The 20,602-nt window shown below is 41.1% G+C and overlaps 1 protein-coding gene across 2 annotated transcripts; it reads left to right on the top strand.

Moving 5' to 3' along the window:
- Positions 1 to 300: 300 nt before the first annotated feature.
- LOC140518460 (C-type lectin domain family 4 member K-like) lies at positions 301 to 16,088 on the top strand. 2 transcript variants are annotated; one of them, XM_072630674.1, is made up of 6 exons: positions 301 to 466; positions 6,725 to 6,811; positions 9,574 to 9,648; positions 10,030 to 10,181; positions 13,236 to 13,351; positions 14,458 to 16,088. In XM_072630674.1, exons 1-6 carry the CDS (start codon positions 403 to 405, stop codon positions 14,618 to 14,620), a joined length of 657 nt encoding a protein of 218 aa, XP_072486775.1. In that variant the 5' UTR covers positions 301 to 402; the 3' UTR covers positions 14,621 to 16,088. The 2 variants fall into 2 exon arrangements, with proteins under 2 accessions (XP_072486775.1, XP_072486856.1); XM_072630755.1 differs by lacking the exon at positions 6,725 to 6,811 and having other exon boundaries at positions 323 to 466.
- Positions 16,089 to 20,602: the final 4,514 nt, after the last annotated feature.

The raw sequence follows: 20,602 nt of genomic DNA on the forward strand, positions 1-20,602 counted from the left end.
GTGACTTTCCCATAGTTACCAGGCACTCCCATAACAAAAGTAGGGCTTCATCCTGGATCTCCTGACTCCCAGTACTCTTTCCAGCCTGTCACAATACTTACCATTCTTCTCTTTTCCTTATTAGCAAAAAAGGACAATCAAGGAAGGAAGGGAGAGGGGAGCTCTTGAATCAGGGAAGGAGGAAGGGGAAGAGGAAGGATTGCCCACTTTCTGCCACTGCCAACCACTGGATCATCATCATGGCTCTTGGAGGAACAATGGGGAGGAAGTAATGGAACCAGCGTTTGAATCCGTCACTTCCTTTTGCATTGCTCTGATGATGAGAAGGGCTCTGCTCTCTTCACTAGGACCTGGACTTAGGAAGAGGTTCCACTGGCCAGGCTGTTCTTGAGGAGAGGCAGGATGCATCAATTACAAATCTCTGAAAAGGTGACCCAGAAAAATGAATCACAGCAGACTGAGAAGGGTAAGGTGTTGGGGAGTCCCTGAGGTGGGTGGAGAAGACAAGTCTCCAGAAAAATAAGGATTATCATTCCAGGGCTGAGGACATTTAGAGCTCATCAAGTTCAACCCACCCATTATACAGATGAGTGAATTGAGCCCCAGAAAGCTTAACCAGTGCTGTGTGGCCAAGGTCACACAGCTCATGAGTGACTGAGGTGGGTTTCCAGTTCAGATGCTTCAGATTCTCATTCCAGCATACTCTTCACAAGGCTGATCCATGGATCAGTTCTGTTGTGGTGTGTGAAGGCTATTTGGGGAGTGAGAACACTGGGGGTGGGGTTCGGGGTTAAACTTAAGAGTTAAATTTTGGCAATCTGTTGTTGAATGGTCCTTTTCCTCTTGGATCACCACATTCTATCCAAAGTATGCTTTATGTCTTGAGCCAGGGGCTTGAGGGAGAGGAAAGATGATCCCTAGACTGTATCTTGAAGTAGTACACATTCTAAGAGAGGAGATAACACAGATAGAACCAATATCTTGGGAAGCCTCAAGGTGCAATGGAAAGTCTTGAACTGAGAACAATGAGACCTGGCTTCAGTTCCTAGGTCTGCCATTACCAACCTGTGTGACCCTGGATCAGTCACCTACCTTCAAGTAGTGGGTAATGAACTGGAGGATCTCTAAGGTCCCTTCTCACTATAGCATCCGATGGTTCTGTGACCAGAAGATTTTTGGGGCCCCATCGAGATGTAGTATGAATAAGACAGTTAGAGGCTCTGTGCATTTGGCTCTTGTCAGACCACATAATAACTGATAACTAGCATTTATATAATATTTTGAGGTTATCAAAGCCTTATACAAATGTTACATTATTTAATTTGAGAGAGGTGCTATTATTATTTCTGCTTTACAGATGAGGAAATTGAGGCAGATAGCTGCTAAGTGATTTACCGAAGGTCACACAGTAAGTGTCTGAGATTGGACTTGAATTCAGGTCTCCCTGACTGAGTCCAGGGCTCTATCCACTGCTCCATCCAGCCATCTTATCACACCTCTCAGTTTTTGACATCAAGGTTTAAGAAAGACATGGATAAAATGGAGAGTGTCCAGAGAAGTGGAGTCAGAATGAGGAGGAGCCTTGACTTTATACATTGAAGAAACTTGGCATGTTGTCCTGGTAAAGAGAAGGCTTGGGGAGAGGAAGATGATGGCTGTGTTTAATTAAGAGTTTGAATAGATGCCATGTGGAGGATGGGTTAGACTTGGTCTCTTCAGACCCAAGAGCAATACCAGTTGTCTGCTGCTACATCAAACTGCCTTCTGAGGGAGAAGAGGAGGGGTGAGAAGACTTATTAAAGAAATGACCACAGAGTTTTTCCCTTTTGTTCTGATTCTTCTTTCACAACATGACTAATGTGAAAATATGTTTAATATGATTGTACATGTATAGCCTATATCAGATTGCCTCCCACCTTGGGAAAGGGGAAACGGAGGGAAAAAAAAATTTGGAACTCAAAATTTTATAAAATTGATGTTGAAAACTATCTTTACATATAATTGGAAAAAAATAAAATACTACTAAATGGGGGGAAAATGACCACAGGTAAGGAGGGGTCCCATTAGAGCTGAGATTTATCTCTCCCAGGAGGTTTGTTTGTACCCTGAGCTGGGGTCCCTTTATAACAGAGAAAGCAGGGGAGAAAGGCAAATAGCCCTGGTGGGGGTCTAGGTGGGGCAGGGCTGACTCCAATGCTTGCCAACTGCATCATTTAAGACAAGTCCCAACCTCTATGAACTTACCTGCCCTATTCCTGTACAAGGAAACCTGCCCTCTTCACACCCAGTATTTATATTTGCCCACCTGGCTCTCCTCTCCTCCTCTACTATAAATACTGTCTGCTTTCTTTTTGCCCTCAAGGTTCCTGTAATTTCTATTTCAGCAACCAGTCCCTCAATGTTTTTCAGGATCAGGGCCAGAGTTCCAGTTCCCCTTGTTACTTCCTCCATCTTTTGAAGTTTGTTGACTCTTTATAGTCTGACTTCTGACTTCATCATTCCAGCAAGACTGCTCTCTCCAAAGTTATCAGTGATCTCTTAGCTGTCAAATCTAATGACCTTTTCTCCCTCCTCATTCTCTTTGATCTCTCCATAGTCTCTGACACAGATGATTGTCCTCTACTTTTTTGATACTCGCTAGGTTTCCTTGTTGCTACCCTATTCTGGCTCTCCTCCTTACCTGTCTTACTTCTGCTCAGTTTTCTCCACTGGATCTTCTTCTAGGTCATGCCCACTAACTGTAGGTGACCTCTAGGATTTTGTCCTGGGCTGTCTTCTTCCTTTATTTCATTTCACTTGTTGATCTCATCAGTTCTTATGGATTCAGTTATTATCTCTATGGTGATGATTCTCAGACCTAAGGATCTAATTCTAACTTTTCTGCTGATCTCCAATCTTGTATCTCCAATGGACGTATCTACTTGGATGACCAGTAGACATCTTAAACTCAATATGTTCACAACAGAATTCATTATTTTTTCCCCTAAACCCTCCTCTCTCCTCCCTCCTACTTTCTACCATTCTTGCAGTCTCTCAGACTGCCAACCTATGAGTCCTCCTGGACTCCTCAGTCTCTCTCATTACCCCATATTTAAGCTATAGATTTCAACTCTGCAACGTCTCTTGAATACATCCTTTTTTCCCCTCTGAAACTGCTCCCTGTTGTACAGGTTCTCTTCACTTCGCACGTGGACTATTGCAATATCCTCCTGGTGGGTCTGCCTGCCTCAAGTGTCTCCCCACTTCTGTCCATCTTCCATCCAGCCATCAAAGTGACCTTACTAAAGCACAGATCCATCATGTCATCTCTCCACCCTTCCCCATTCAATCAATTCTGGAGGATTTTTATAAGCTAGAATATATGTTTTTACTATATAATGCTAAAGCATTGTCTCACTTACCTAATTTTTTTCTTCCAGAGCCACATTACAGGTAAAATCCCAAACTATCAATCCCTTAGTGATATCTACATCACATTCTACTCCTTGCTTTTGACCTCTTGTTCATTCTATTTATTTCTATGCATTTTTGTTTAGATATCTGAGGATGTTGAGTTTTATTGCTGGCCTTCTTTTGGGGGAGATTATTTCCTGTGAATTACTGTCTATTTCTTTTGTCATTCTTCTTGTACAATAATTAATATTCTCTCTTACCAGTTTTGTTAGATTTATGTGGAAAGTCTTCTCCCTTCCAGTCTCTTTTCATTTGAAAACTCTCATGATTATTTAGCCAACAGTTTTTTGTTAGATATGCTCCATCCTTGGCCAAGTTCTTTTCAAATCTGTATATTGAGCTATAGAGCAGAAGACCAAACATCCTTCTCAGAAATCGTCATTTGGCCAGCTTTTCATGTCTCAAATTTGTCTTTCTCTTCTGAATCTCCCAATCTTTATTTGTAATGATGGAAACACCAACCATTCTCCTAAAGGATTCGGGTTTTTTTTAAACCTAGAACACAATTTCCAGCAATGCTTTTTTAGTTCTTTCTGATGGTATTATTTATTTTATCCCACATCAATCTCTCTAAGCACATAGAAACTGTGAAATTTGACAATCTCCAAACACCTTATATCAGGACCCAGGTACTTGTCTTAGGAAGAAAGGAGATTTCCCTCTTGTTTATGTGAATTAATTTATGTGAATTAAAAAACTATAAAAAAGTAAAAAAAAAAGCACGCAACTTAGCACCTCTCAAAATGGAGATGTTAACCACCGTGACCCATTTTTTTCTCTCCGAAGTTATTGAATGACCATTCCTTTCTGATTCTTCATCATGATGAGCACAAGCAATGACTCCCTCCAAAGAAGGTCCAGCTCTTCATCCACCTTCTACCTGTTACAAAGTCCAGGGCTCTATCTGTTTCCCTTCATTCCCTAGCTCATATTGCTTCACCATCGAACCTCAAGATGAAAGAGAAAATTCTCTTCTACATTCTTATTTCCTTTTTCTTGGCTTCCTCCATCCCCTTTACTTCCACTTCTGGGGTGGAGACCCATTGTCACAGTGTACATTTGTAAGCAGTACACAGTGTCAGCAGAAATGTAGATATAGAACATTCTGCAAAACCTGCACGTGTGTGAAACAAAGTCCAGGGTCCTTGACCTTCTCTTTTGATTGCTCTAGTGGTTAATGAGAAACCTAATTATATATCCTATCTGTTTCCTGCATGAGTGCTCCATTCAGAGAGGCTCTTGGCCAAAATATATATTTTTTAAGGGCAGACTCCTTGTCTTTATGATCATATAATTTACTCAGACTTTAATTGGCTATTAGGACTTTTTTTCATGACCTAACGCAGAAAGAAGCAAATGGAAGGTAATCAATAAATGGATACCCAATTATTTAATTAAATCTATCCATTCTTTTCTTCTTGAAATTCATCTCTAGATATCCCACTGTACTTCCCTGACCACTAGGTTCTCTGTCATCATGTTGGGGCCAGGAGAAGGCTGAAGGGAGAGGAGGTTAAATTTATTTAATAGGCACCAGACACAAATCACAAGTTGATATACCCCTATGACATTAGCAAAAATAATAAGAAATGAAAAATAGATATTAAATAATTTAATTAGAGTGATCAACATTTTACATCTTTTTCCATAAGGTTTTCTATTCCTAGTGGGGTGGGAGTGAGGGAAGGGAATGAGGATTAATTTATATGGATATGAAGGAAGAAAAAAAAGGAGAAAGGAAGGAAGAAAGGGAGACAGGGAGGGAAGAAGGAAGGGAGGGAGAAAGAAGGAAAAGGGGAGAGAAGAAGGGAGAGGGGAAAATGGAAGAAAGGAAGGCAGGGAGGAAGAGAGCAAAAGAGGGAGAGAAAAAGGAAGGAAATGAGCATTTATTAATTACTTTCTACATGCCAGGTACTCTGTCAAGCATTTTACAAATATTCTTATTTGAGCCTCTCACCAACCCTGTGAGATGGGTGCTGTCATTATTTCCATTTTACAGATAAGGTTTTGAATCTGGGTCCAGAGCTGCTCTCCTGCTCATTCTTCTTGCTTCACTTTTCTCCATCCCTTGGGCTTCTATGACGTCCAGTCATGTCATAGGGGTCAGTCAATCACCATTTGTTGTTTGCTCAGCAGACTGATAAACCGACTGAAGTAGAGACCCAGATGGACCTCCTGGGTGGGAGGACAGATTTGAACCATGTTCAGAGCTGCACACTGAATTCAGCGCAGTTCAGCAACCTTTTATTAGATGACCAACAGACATCTTGTGATACTTTGATTCACAGTATTTGCATTTTCTCCCTTTACTAGACTATGCGCATCCTGGACACAGCAGTGATGACTTCTCTAAACTTTGTATCTTCTCCAGTGACTGACATGGTGCTCTGGATACAAGAAATCCTTAATATTGTTTATCAAGTGAAAAAATGATTGAATGGAAGGTCCTCAGGAGCAAAGAACACTATCTAGGCACTGTCAGACACACAAAAGAAGATGTGATAAGGTCCCTGCTGCATGGAGTTCACAGTTAGTAAAGGAAAAGATGGAAATTCAGGCTGCTATAATGCCCCATGATATAGCACAACTGCATTCCAGAGGCAAGAAACAAAGTGGTATATGGAGTCCAAGGAGAAATTGTTCTCACCAACCAGACCAGATCAATCAGAGCAGGCTTCCTGGAGGAGGGAGTGTTTGAAATAGTATGGCACAGTGATCAGGCAGGTGATTTCAGGAAGACCTGATTTCAAATCTGGCTTCACATACTTATTAGCTGGGTGACCCTGGGCATATCACTTAATTGTTTTCTGCCTCAGTTTCCCCATCTGTAAAATAAGGATAACTACCTCCCAGGGTTGTTGTGAGCATCAAATATTTGTAAAGTGCTTAGCGCAGTTCCTGGCACATAGTAGGTGCTTAATAAATATGTATTCCCTTCCCTTTCTCTTGATCCTGGTTCTGCTCTGAGGATCTCATGGTGCATTGGAAAGAATAATTGATTTGTGCTCCATTTCCACAGCATAACAGACTGAGGGTGAGGCTTGAGGACAGGAAGACTTATCCTGCTTGACACACTTATTAGTTGTGTGAGTCTTCATAAGACAATCAAACTTTCTGGTCCTCAGTTTCTTCATCTGTAAAATAGGAATTTAGAGTAGGTGACTTTTGAGCCCTGAATCTATGTTCGTACACTCCTATACAGAGAGTACACCCAGTGACTGACTGGAGGCTCTGCTTCCTAAGGACTCTTTCCTCTCCTCCCTCTGTCCAGCCTATCAGATTCTCAAGACCATCCACGCTATCCTGGCTTTCCTGGCTCTCATGCTGGCTGTGGCTCTGACGGTTATGACTCTGCTGCGTAAGTTCCTCATTCAAAGGGCTCCCAGATGCAAACCTCTTTCTCTGATTAGGCAGAGAGAAAACACCAGAGCCATTCCCGGGAGGGAGAGGGGTCTGAAATCTTTAGATTGACTCCTGTAGTGGGATTGGGAGTGGAAGGGGTTGGGAATGGAGGAGCAGGCAGAGTGTTGACCCATCTTCAACTTCTCTGGAAAAGTAAAGAAATCATAGGTAAAGAATCAGACATCAGTCTTTAGCTATACCTGCTACCATGTGCTAGGCACTGTGCTAACCACTGGGGACACAAACAGGCCCTGCCCTCAGGGAACTGACTATCTATCAAGAGAAACAGCATTCACTCATAAGAATATGCCAAAACAAGCAAAAATACCCAAAGGAAGGTAAGGTGAACTGTGGTTCCCCATGGCAGGATGGGTGTAGATGAGGCACAGGCAGTGAGGGGGTGGGCAGTGGGAATCAGGGAAAAACTCTGAGATGAAGGGGAGGGACTTGGAAGGGAGTCACAGATTCTGAGAGGAGGGGAGGGGAGAGAAAGGCAAGCTGATGGGTATCCCATGGGTGAGAAACAGCAAGAGGAACGGTGGGATCTGGCCACCTGCCCAGAGAGATGACATGGTGCCAGCAACCCTGGGCTGAGGAGGCAGAGGGCTCCATGGAGAGATTCAGAAAGGACTGGATGTAGGTCTTGCCTCTGAGGTCTCCTAGCTGTGTGGCCATGGTCCCTAAAGAACTAAACTAAACCAATGTCTCTTTTTCTTATCTGTAAAAGGGGGGTACTATCGTCATAGGGATCAAATAAAATAATGTCACAGAAACCATCAAATACCAGCAGTGAACTTGAGGGTCGTGGAGATCACCAAAGGTCCAATTCCATCCTATATCTTATGATCTGACTCTGGGCAGCTGGGCACCCCAGGGGATAGAATGCTGAGCTGGGTTCAAATCCTACCTTAGATATTTCTTGACTGTGTGGCCCTGGGCAAATCACTTAACTGCCTTCTGCCTCAGTTTCCTCATCTGTAAAATGAGAATAATGATAGCATTTACCTCACTAGTTTATTGTGAGGATCAAATGAGATAGTGTAAACCTTAAAGTGCTAATTAATTCTAAGCATCATCATTATTATGACTGCCCCTTTCATTTTACATGTTAGGAAACTGAAGCCCCTGAAGGGTTGGATGAGTCCCCCATGTCACTCAGATGTGAAGTGGCATCATCAGAGACACTAACCATCCATTCAGGAAGACCTGACTTCACATCTAACCTCAGATACTTATTGAGTGAATAACCCAGGCAAGTTACTTAACCTTTGTCTGCCTCATTTTCCTCAACTGCAAAATGGGGATAATAAAGGCACCTACCTCCCAGATCAACTGGGATAATAACTGTAAAGTCCTTAGCACAGTGCCTTGGACGTAGTAAACATTATGCAAATATTAGTTGTTGGCTCTTTTGCCCTAGTTTCTGTTATAACACACATTGATACTCATAAAGTGTTATGTGAAAGTGGTATTGTTATTGTCATGGGTTTTTGTTCCTTTTTGGTGCAGACCTATGATTTTAATTACACAGAGAGATTCCTATGAGGAAATTCCGTGAAAATTTATCAGTAACTATTCTGGTACTTAAAGATAAGACACTGCATTAGATGACCTCTGAGTTCATTCTAGGTCAAGACTTATGGTGTTGGGCTGCCCTTTCTTGGGCCATGTGAGATGAAGGGTGACTTCACCAAGGTCACAGAGCTGCTATGTGTCAGAGATGGGGTTTGCACCCACATTTCTTAATTCATTTTTATAGATCACAGAAAGGGGCTGCTTATCTAACAAGCGTCTGTCTCTGTCAGGCAATCATCAAGGTTTGCCAAGGCACCAGTGGCCACACTCATGCTCCAATGGGGAGACTTCTCCAAAGAAAGGGCCATGCCCTGTAAAATCTCAATCTAGTCCACTGAGAACTGAGGAAATGAGTCAGTGACTTTCCCGACCAATGCCCCTCTTAAGTTAAAATATACTCACTCTGGGGCAGTTAAGTGGCATGGGGAACAGAGCACTGGCCTTGAAGTCAAGGGGACCTGAGTTAAAAAACCTCTAACACTTAGTAGCTGTGTGACCTTGGGCAAGTCACTTAACCCCTATTGACTCCCTATATATGCATATCTACATACATACCTATGTGAATATATATATACATATGTGTGTATATGTGTGTGTATATACATGTGTATGTGTGTGTGTATGTGTATGTATTCACTCTTCATCTCCACAGCTTCCTGAAACTCAGCTTGAGTACCTTTTCTGACAAGAGGACCATTCCCCAGAAATTTCTTTGCATTTTCCTTTATAATTTTTGTATGTAATAATGATTATAGATTAAGAACCAGAAGGGACCTTAGAGGTCATTTAGTACAACAGATGAGAAAACTGAGACCCTAGACTGGTTATGTGACCTACCACCAGTATGTGTGAGACACTGTGCAGGTACTTGAGATACAAAGATAAAAATAAAGTAGTTTCTGATCTCAAAATGCTCACATCCTACTGGATAGTAAAACAGTACATAGGTACTATATAAGGTATGTAGTGGAGTATAGTAGAGAAAGTGCAGCATCTGGAGTTGGAGGACCTGTGTTTGAATCCCAGCTCTGTATAATTGTTGCCTAAGGTCACATGGTGGAATAGGGGTCTAATCAAGGCTTCCTGAATTAACCCTCTGCCAAATTGACCCCTGGAGCTTTTCTCCTTCTTACCCCCATGTAGTCCTAGATCTTCGAGGGGAAAATGATCAACTTGAGAAGTTCCAAGCCTCCAATGAAGCCCTGCGAGCACAAAATAGTAAGTCCAACCCTCTTCCTCCATTTGCATTGAACCCTAGAGCCAGCCCAGTCCTTCCATCACTCAAGGCTCAGCATCACATGGGAAGGTGTTTAAGATACAGGCAGCTGGCTCCTCCTTCTTTATTGTCCCTCATCTTGGCTGCTTGAGAAAGGAGAGCAAAGTCCTTCTTTCCTAAGCCACCAAATATCTTCTCTGTCTGAAACACCAGGACTCTAAGGTGCTTCTGAGCAGATAACAATAGGGACACTGTGCCTCACAATGACCAGGCTTTGGTCATTGCCCCATTCTCAGGGTTCTTGAGGACCAGATGGGCAGAGCTAGACTTGGATCAGCTCTGGTTAATTCCTCTCCTCATTCCTGATCCTCTTTCTTCTCAAGAAAACCTCATGCACAAAGTACCAGAGGCTTGGGTGGTCCACAATGGAAGTCTCTACTACTTTTCCTGTACCGACAAATCCTGGGAAGAGGCTGAGAGGTTCTGTGTGTCACTTGGCTCCCACTTGACCTCAGTGACCTCAGTGGAAGAGCAGGTCAGTGCTACCTTTGGGAACCTTAGAGGTAGGAGGCAGAGATGTCAGTAGGTTGTCCATCCATAGGCACATCATTTCCCTCTCTCTTGGTTTTGCCTTAGACTTATGTTTTTAAGTTAAATTTACCTAATTTTCAATTTTCAACATTCACTTCCCCAAAATTTTGAATTTCTAATTTTCTCCTCATCTCCCCTCTCCCTCACCCCAGGAGAGCATGTATTCTGATTACCCTTTCCTCCAATCTACCCTCCCCTCTATCAAGCCCTCCCCATTCTCTTCCCTTCTATTTTCCTGTAGAGCAAGATAGATTTCTATACCCCATTGCATATGTGTGTATATATACATATATATTTCCTAGTTGCATGTAAGATTTTTTTAACATTCATTTTTAAAGCTTGGAGTTCCATATTGTCTCCCTTTACCTCTCCCCACTCACCATCATTGAGAAGGCAAGCAATTAGATACACATGTGTAGTCATACAAAACACTTCCATAACAGTCATGTTATGAAAGACTAGCTATATTTTCCTCTATCCTGCCCTGCCCTCCATTTACTGTATTCTCTCCTTTGACCTGTCCCTCTTCAAAAGTGTTTGCTTCCAATTACTTCTTCCCCCAATATACCATGCCTTCTATTAACCCTTCCCCCTCTCTTATCCCCTTTTTCCCTGCTTTCCTGTAGGGTAAGATAAACTTCCATACCCAATTGAGTGTGTATGTTATTCCCTCCTGAGGCCAAATAGGATGAAAATAAGGCTCACTTATTCCCTCTCACCTTCCCCCTCTTCCCCTCCGTTGTAAAAGCTCTTTCTTGCATCTTTTATGTGAGATGATTTACCACATTCTACCTCTCCCTCTCTTTTTCTCCCATTATATTTCTCTCAACATTTAATTTTATTTTTTAGATATCATTTCTTCATATTCAGCTCACTCTGTGTGTGTATATACATATATACACACATATACACATATTTATACATACATATACATATGCACACATATATGCATATACATGCATACACATATACACACATACATACACATGTACATATTTACACATATATATTCCGTTCAACTACCCTAATACTGAGGAAGGTCTCATGAGTTACAAACATCATCTTTCGCTTATGGCTTGTCTTTCCTGTTTACCTTTTCATGTTTTTCTTGATTCTTATATTTGAAAGTCAAATTTTCTATTCAGCTCTGGACTTTTCAACAAGAATGCTTGGAAATCCTCTATTTCATTGAAATTCCAGTTTTTTCCTTCAAAGTATTATACTCAGTTTTGCTGGGTAGGAGATTTTTGGTTTTAATCCTATTTCCTTTGACCTCTGGAAAATCATATTCTAAGCTCTCCAACTCCTTAGTGTAGAAACTGCTAAATCTTGTGTTATCCTGATTGTGTTTCCACAATACATGAATTGCTTCTTTCTGGCTGCTTGTAATATTTTCTCTTGACTGGGAACTTTGGAATTTGGCTACAATATTCCTAGGAGTTTTCCTTTTGGGATCTCTTTCAGGAGATGATCAGAGGATTCTTTCCATTTCTATTTTACTCTCTGGTTCTACATTATCTTGGCAGTTTTCCTTGATAATTTCCTGAAAGATGATGTCTAGGCTCTTTTTTGATCATGGCTTTCAGATAGTCCAATAATTTTTAAATGATCTCTCCTGGATCCATTTTCCAGGTCATTTGTTTTCCAATGAGATACTTCACATTGTCCTCTATTTTTCATTCTTTTGGTTTTGTTTTATAATTCCTTGATTTCTCATGAAGTCATTAGCTTCCATTTGCTCCATTCTAATTTTGAAAGAATTATTTTCTTCGGTGAATTTTTGGACCTTCTTTTCCATTTTGCCAGTTCTGCTTTTTAAGGCATTCTTCTCTTCATTGCCTTTTTTGACTTCTTTTGCCATCTGGGTTAGTCTAATTTTAAAGGTATTATTTTCTTCAGCATTTTTTCATCTCCTTTAGCAAGCTGTTGACCAGTTTTTCATGATTGTCTTGTATCATTCTCATTTCTTTCCCAAATTTTTCCTCTACTTCTCTTACTTAATTTTCAAAATCCTTTTTGAGTTCTTCCATGGCTTTAGACCAATTCATATTTTTCTTGGAGGCTTTGGCTGCAGGAGCTTTGACTTTGCTGTCTTCTTCTAGTTGTATGTTTTGATCATCCTCATAACCAATGATGTAAGAAAATACCTTTTCATTGAGAAAGTAAGAACCTATAGTTGACCTTTTTTCCCCTGTTTGCTCATTTTCCCTAGCCAATTACTTGATTTTTGAGCTTTTTATTAAGTGGAGGGTTCCAAAAGCCTCTGCTTTGGCAGAGGCTGCTACCTGCTGCTGCCCTTGAACTAGGAACTGGGGCTGCACCATGCTTCCCTTTTGGCCAGATTAGAGACCTTTCCCACTGACCTTCAAAGTTGTCTTTGCTGTTTGTGGATTGAGAAGTCTAGAAACCACCACAGCCACCAGTAGTTCAGTCCCCTGAGGCCTCCTCCAGCTATGTCCATGCTGGTGCAGCCTACACAGGACTGTGCTATACTCCCAGCTGGGTGTGATAGACCCTGCATGTCAACCTTCCTGATTGTCCAGGGCTGAAAATTTGCTTCAGTTTGTCATTATTTGGCTCCTGCTGCTCTAGAATTTGTTTAGAGTAATTTTTTATAAGTTTTTTGAGGGGTTTGGGGGAAGAGCTCAATCAGGTCCCTACTTTTACTCCCCCATTGTGGCTCCATCCCTGGCCTTAGATTTCAAGGGATAGAGACAAAGCTTCCCATTCAGATGATGAAAATACCAGTTTTATTTATCACACAGAAAGGCAAAGCATACAAGAATATGGAGGTGATATGGTACCACTGTCCTTTGCCCTGATCAGACCACACATGGAGTATTGGTTTGGTTTTGAATTTAGGAATCTCAGAACTAGACAGTATTTGGGTTGATGAATGATCCAAGTTCATGCAGAATCAACTGAAGGAATAAGAATGTTTTATCTTGAGAAGAGAAAACATGCACCTTCTTAAAAGTACTCTCTTCTCACTCCATAGGAGTTTATTCGTAAAAAAGCTGGTGGTAGCAACTATTGGATTGGATTGAATATCCTAAGGAACTCAGAATGGAGATGGACAGATGGGACCCATTATAATGAAGCCAAGAGCAAAGAGTGAGTTCAGCCCATCCCTACCCTCCTTCCTTTTGTCCTTCTTTTGGTCCAAACATCCCATGAACACAATGAAAGCTTTTCCCAGGGAGAAGTCAAGGTGGATAAAAAAAGGACATGCACCATAATCCTTCCTTCTGTGAGTATGTATGCTATGTACATACATGCATGTATTGTGTGTGATATATGTATATGTGGATATGTTTGTGTTAATTGTGAACATGTATCATGGCATGTATTTATATATGCATGTGCATGCACTCACAGTTTACATGTGTACATGTGTGTGGTATGGTATATGTGCAGTATGTTCATGTGTGTATATGGTATGTGTTGTGTGTACAGTATTGTGTGTATGTCTATGTGTATGGTATATTCACATGTGTGGTGAAGAATGTAGATATGCATGTGGTATGTTCATGTGTGCATGTGTGTGGTATGCACATGTGTGTTATGCATGCATATGTGTATGATATATGTGTGTATGTATACATGTGTGCATAGTCCCAGGATGCCCTGAGGTAAGGAGAAGGCATAGGCCCCAGTTTGGTGGAGATACTTCGGGCAGAGGGACTTGGCAGAATATGAGACTCTCTGGGCTCTCTCTGGAAGGATTAGAGGTTGAAAGTTCCCAGAGTAAAGGTTCTTAACCTGGGCTTTATATATTTAGGTTCCTTTGTAATTCTATGCATTTTATTTTATGCATTTGCAAATATCATTCTGAAGAGTCCATAAATTTTATTAGATAACCAAAAATATTAATAAGCAGTGTCTTTGAGGCCTCCTGTCTCTCTGACTTCTCAGGTTCTGGCAGTAACGTCATCATTTGTAGTCTTTTCAAGAAGCCAGGGGGACCAGGCCCAACATGAGGAAGGAGGTTTCCTATTAACCATTGCTGTACAACTAGAAATGGAAGGGTCGATCCCTTTTATGCTAAAGATTCTTCTCTCTCTCTCTTCCTCTCTCTCTCTCTCTCCCTGTCTCTCTCTGTCTCTCTCTCTGTCTCTCTCTCTGTGTCTCTCTGTCTCTCTCTCTTTCTCTCTCTCTCTGTCTCTCTGTCTATCTCTCTCTGTCTCTGTCTCTCTCTTTGTCTCTCTCTCTCTCTCTAGCTTTTGGGCGCCAGATGAACCAAACAAAAAAGACAACAATGAGCACTGTGTCCACTTTTCCAAAAACAGACTGCAATCATGGAATGATAACAACTGCGCCTCACTCTTCCTGTTCGTCTGTAAATGGGACTGTAAATCATCTGAGTTGTGTCCTGGAATGTGAAGGCAATCTCTGAGATCTGCTGACTCCCCCACCTGAAGAATGGACACAGATGGCCGACATTCTTCCATCTACCATCCACGCCTACTCTATGGGCTCCATTTTTAACTTCTCACTTAAAGCTGAGCATTCTGGGTCTGATTAGCAGGGCCAAGTGATGCTCTCAACCCATCAGGAGCCACAGACCTTGCTTTTCACATCATTGCTGGAGTGATGGCCCAGCCAAGCCATCTACATGCATACTTCCATGGGACCTTCACACATAAGTATGTATATATGCATATGTGTGCAGTACATATACACATATGTATATATGCATATGTGTGTAGTATGTACACACACGAACACGTACACAATGCATATATACACACATGTGTATGTATATATGTGTGTATATGTGTGTATGTGTATACATACATATATACACACATATATATTCTTGATCTTCTCATGTGTCCCATCTCTGCCTCTCAAGCTGGGAAGAAAATTTGGGGAAAGGGTCTGACATCAAATGAATAACTGTCTTTGTCCCCTGGGTTGGTGCCTAGTTCTGGAAACTATAAGGTCCCAGCTCAGGCCACCCATGAAATACTTAGCCCTTAACGTCTGTCTGGCTCCTCTCTCCTTGTCAATCAAACATTGATTAAATTTCTTTTCTGTGCCAGGCTCTGCGCTTATCCCTGGGGATGCAAAGACTGAAGGGAAGCAGAGCTGTTGCATCCTAAGAGGAGATGCAGAAAAACCATGTCAGACTACATACTACATAATTACAAAATGAAAGAACATAATTATTTCCCAAGTCATTAAATACAAGATGGTTTGAGAATGTGGGTTCCAGTAGGTTGGGGGTATCAGGATGCTTCTGTGCAAAGATGATAATTGAACCCATGGGAGTTGATGACATCTCTGAGGATTTAAGAAGCTAACAGATAATACTGGGCTGTGAGGCAGGAGAGATCTGGGTCTGGTCCCACCAGAGATAGTGTGGTAAGCTAGATACTGCCCCGGGCTTGGCATGAGAAAACCAGGATTTGAGTAAGCTTCACCAATTAACTCAACGATGTCATTTTTGGAGTCACTTGGTTTCTCTGCCATATTTTCACAGCATTTCTAGGAACCCCACCCAGCGATAGCCTTAGACACCGGACTTCATCACAACAGTTTCCAAGGTATTTGGAAATCTGGACGGAGGCTGATTTGATCGTATCTGGTTTTACAGGAGGCAATTTCATGTGGTGGATAAAGTGGATAAAGTGCTAAAAGTCCTTCCCCAAAAATGCTAACTGTGGAACCCTGAACAAATCCTGCCTCAGTTTGCATATCTGTAAAATGGGGATAATCACACCGGTAGTGGTACTTGCCACCTGTTCAGCTCTTTGTATCTTTTTTCAGCATGGTGCAAATATCAGTCTTGATTCCAATGGACAATTCTTGGCTCTCTACAGAGGAATTAAACTGTTTGAAAAAGCTGGTTCCAGACTCATATATTCTTCTCTTCCGCTTCACTGCTCAGTGTGGAGCTCATTGGCAACTTCCTCATCTGATAGAAGGGAAATGAACACAGAGGAGAAAGGAAAGTCCCCAGAGTCTCTGCAGTGGAAGGGACTTCAGAGACCTTTAGTCCATTGGGGCCGAAAATAGAGTTTCATGTTTGTCCCTTTGTAGGGTAGGGGCTGCATGCTTGGAAACTGCACACATACAGATATGGCAGCCTTACAATGGACAATGGGGTGGCCACGTGAACACACATGAGAACCATCTGTGATGACCCATGTTCACCAAACATTGAAATCCCATGGTTTTGAATCTTTATGTTCTTATCATAAGGTCCACTCAGAGCACGTCTTAGCACAGTTTATTCCTTAATGTGTAATTTCTGCTAATATTAAGGCCAAAGATGTATTTGTAATCACTGATCTGTGTAGCATTTATAAACCAGAGAGCAGTCAGTCCTTTCTTGGCAAAACTTCAGCACTTTCACTGTCAGGAGCAAAGGGCTCACTTTTTAAAACTCAAAAGGAATTGAAATAAAAAATAAGGTAGCAGGTGAGACAATATGATGAGGGAAGGTAGGAACATGAAAGGATTCAGACTAGGCACTAATGGGAACATGACAGAGACCACATTATCATAGAATTAGCATTGGAAGACAGCTCAGGGGTCATCTCATTTCAAGCCCTCATTAAAGAATGAAGTATCAGTGAAAGTAAGTGACTTGCCCAAAGCCAAATAGATATGATACACTTGGAGGCAACCACTGAAGACAACTTCGACAGTGAAAGTCTTCATGAAACTAGATAATTTGGCTTTTGAGTAAACTCAGAAATCAAAGTGAAACTTTAAACCAGTGAAGACAAGTGAGAGGATCCAACAGGGAAGTGACCAAAACAGCCTCTGTTTACAGGACGGGTTTACTCAAGGCAGGTGTCTTTCACTGACTTGCTTGTCAAGGGGCCAGCCAGTTCGGTGTCACACTCAGCTTATCCCTTGTGAAGTGGACGTAGTGGACTATTATTATTCCCACCTTTTTTTAACAGATGGGGAAACTGAGACCTAAAGATGGGAAGTGATATCACAGAATCACAGAATTTGAAAGTGAGAAAGGACCTAAATGGCCTTCTAGTCCAACCCATACATGAAAGGAATCCTTCCTAGCCCATGCCCAAGCTCACACAGCTAGGATGTCCTAAAACTGGGATGTCAACTCACATCAATTCCTTTCAAATCCAGCCATTCTTTCTACATTGCCCAGGTCTGGGAGGCAGGAGACTTGAGGGCTGGTCTCAGATGTGCTGATAACTCTCTGTGTGGTTTTGATCAAGTTATTTCCTCTCTCTGGGCATTAGTTCCTCTATTTTTTAAATTTCAGTTTTCTTTTGAGTTTTAAAAATGAGTCCTTTACTGTTACTTGCCATAATGTTGAAGTTTTGCTTAGAAAGAGCTAAGTGCTCTTTAGTTTTTAAAATGACAAAGTCAGATTAGGCAATTCTCAAAGTTCTCTTGTAGCCCAAACACTGCAAGCCCATCTCTCTATTACATGAACATGTGTTTTACAGCATCTAGACCAAGAATATGTAGTCAGCACCAAGACTCACACAGAATCACAGAATCTGAAAACTGGAAGAAATCTCAGCTTCTATCTGATCTAGTTCATACACCAAAGCAATTCCATTATAACACACTGAGGGAAGGAGGCAGGGGAGAGAGAAAGAAGGAAGGGAGGAAGGGAGGGAAGGATTGGAGAAAAAAGGAAGGAAGGAAAGCAAGAAAGAAGGAAAGACAGAAGGGCGGGAGGGTGAGGAAAGAAGGAAGGATTTGTTAAATGCTTACTAGGCACCATGCCAAGCACTTTACAAGTATTAATTGCATTTTATCTTGACAATAACCCCAGAGGTAAATGCTATTATTATCCTAATGCTCAATGTAACATAGCTAGGAAGTGTCTGAGACTGGATTTGTACTTAGGTTTTTCTGACTTCAGGCCCAGAGCTCTATCCACTACACTATCTAGTTTCCAATCACACAGCTGACTCACAAAAATCCAAACTGCCTTTTCTGAACTGCTGTCTAACCAGTTTATTCCCATTGTGTTCTTGTACTACTAATTTTTTTCACTCATTTACAACACTTTTTATTTATCCTTATGGAATTTCCTTATTTAATTCAACCAAATGTTCTCATGTGTCAAGCTCCTTCTAGATCCTGATGCTATCACCAGTATTTTAACTATCCCTTCCAGATTTGGGTCATCTGCAACTTTGATGAGCAATGCAAGTCTTTGCAATGACTTTATCCAAGTCATTGATACAAATATTGAATAGCACAGGACCAAGGATAGATCACTGGGCAACTCCACTGAAGACCTCCTGCCCCATTGGTGTTGAACTTTCAGTCAAATAACTGATTTGGATTCCATCTGTTTGTCTTAATGTTATGTGTCTATTTTGCAAGGACAGGCCTAATGGAACCTGGAGGAGCTTTGAAGCAGGTTTGTAGGTCTGAGTCATTGCTGAATGTGCGGAAGGGCTCACATGAATGAAATCATAGATCCTAGAAGTATTATGTGGTACAATGCACAGAACACAGGACTTACAGCCTGGGTTCCTCAAGTAGGAACCCTCCCTTAGATGGCTGCCAGCTTTGTGACTGGACAAGTCTCTTGACTTCCCTAAGCCTCATTTTAATTTTTTGTTCATTTAAAAAGGCATTATTTATTTTTAACACTTAATATTTTTTGAATTCCAAATTCTCTTCCTTCCCCCAGCTTTCTCCCCATCTTCTGAGAAGGTGAACAATATGATATCAATTTTACACGTGAAATCTTGCAAAACATTTCCATATTAGCCATGTCACCAAAATAAGCAAGAAAAACAGAGAAAGTGAAAACATTTGTCCTTCAGCTTTCACTCAGAGTTCCTCATTTTTCTCTCTGGAGGTAGATAGCATTTTTCATCAGGAGTCCTTTGGAATTGTCATGGATTGTTGTCTTGATCAGAGTAACTAAGTCTTTCAGGGTTGATGATTATTCCAATATTGTTGTTACTGTGTACAATACTGTGTACTGGGGTAGCTAAGTGGTGCAGTGGATAGAGCACCAGTGCAGGAGTCAGGAGGACCTGAGTTCAAATCTCACCTCAGACACTTGACACTCACTAGCTGTGTGACCTTGGGCAAGTCACTTAACCCCAATTGCCTCATCCTGACTCATCTCCAGTCATCCTGATGAATATCTGGTCACTGGATTCAGATGGCTCTGGGGTGAGGCTGGTGACCTGTACAGCCGTCCCTCACTTAAAACAAAGTCAAATGCAAGTCATGTCATTATTTCTCTGATGGCATAGTCTTCTTCAGCAAGGAAGGATGAACACACATAGTGTGTACAATGATTTCCTGGTTCTGCTCACTTCACTCTGCACTAGGTTATATGAATCTCCCCATTTTTTCTGAAAGCATCCTGCTCATCATTTCTCAAAGCACCACCAGATTCTCTGTATTCAATCACATAATATGCCACAATTTGTTCAGTCATTCTCCAATTGATGGTATCTCCTCAGTTTCCAATTCTTAACCACTGCAAAAGCGTTCCTTTTAAAATATTTTTGTACGTAAAGGTGCTTTTCCTTTTGGTAAGATCTAGTAGCGGTATTGCTGAGTCAAAGGGGATACACAGTTTTACATTCCTTTGGGCAGAGTTCCAAATTGTTCGCCAGAGTGGTTAGACTATTTCACAACTCCACCAACAGTACATTACTGTAGTACTCTTTCCATTTCCATCATCTTGGTCAATTTGATGGGTGTGAGGAGGTGCCCTAGAGTTGTTTTAATTTACATTTCTCTAATCAATATTGATTTAGAGTATTTTATATGACTATAGATAGCATTGATTTCTTCTTCTGAAAACTGCCTGTTCCTATCTTTTGACCATTTATCAATTGGAAAATGACCCTTATTTTAATAACTTTAACTCTATTCTTCATACATTTGAAAAACAATCAGAAATTTGTAAATTTTTTATATTATTTCATTTCTATGGCATCTCTTAGAGAAACATAGATTCTCTGATTACCTCTTTATTTAGGTCTATTATTGCTTTTGCTTTGTCTAAGATCATAATCGCTACCCCTGCCTTTTTAAAAATTTCATCTAAAAGATATTAGATTCTGCTCCATCCACTTCTTTAAATTCTGTGTATGTTGTTCTGTTTCAAGTGGGTCTTTTGAAAGCAACATTTTATTGCATTTTGGTTTCTAATCCATTTTGCTATCTGCTTCTATTTTATGAGTGAGTTCATCCCATTCACAGTTATGCTTACTAACTACATTTTTACCTCCATTCTATTTTCTTCTGTTTATCATTTTTTCTTCTTTGTTTCTCTTCAGTCTTGTGTTTGAATATCAGATTTTCTATTCAGCTCTGATCTTTTTTATCAGGAATACTTGAAAGTCTTCTATTTAATTAAATATCCTTTTTTTCTCCTTGGAGGAT

The sequence above is a fragment of the Notamacropus eugenii genome, chromosome 1, assembly GCF_028372415.1.
Source record: "Notamacropus eugenii isolate mMacEug1 chromosome 1, mMacEug1.pri_v2, whole genome shotgun sequence".
Lineage (NCBI taxonomy): Eukaryota > Metazoa > Chordata > Mammalia > Diprotodontia > Macropodidae > Notamacropus > Notamacropus eugenii.

What these genes read in the sequence shown, in the direction of transcription:
- LOC140518460 (XM_072630674.1), top strand. Translation starts at nt 403, where the DNA reads ATGCATCAATTACAAATCTCTGAAAAGGTGACCCAGAAAAATGAATCA. An exon ending in GACGGTTATGACTCTGCTGC is followed by an intron (nt 6,812 to 9,573) that starts GTAAGTTCCTCA and finishes ACCCCCATGTAG; the next exon opens with TCCTAGATCTTCGAGGGGAA. An exon ending in TGACCTCAGTGGAAGAGCAG is followed by an intron (nt 10,182 to 13,235) that starts GTCAGTGCTACC and finishes CTCACTCCATAG; the next exon opens with GAGTTTATTCGTAAAAAAGC.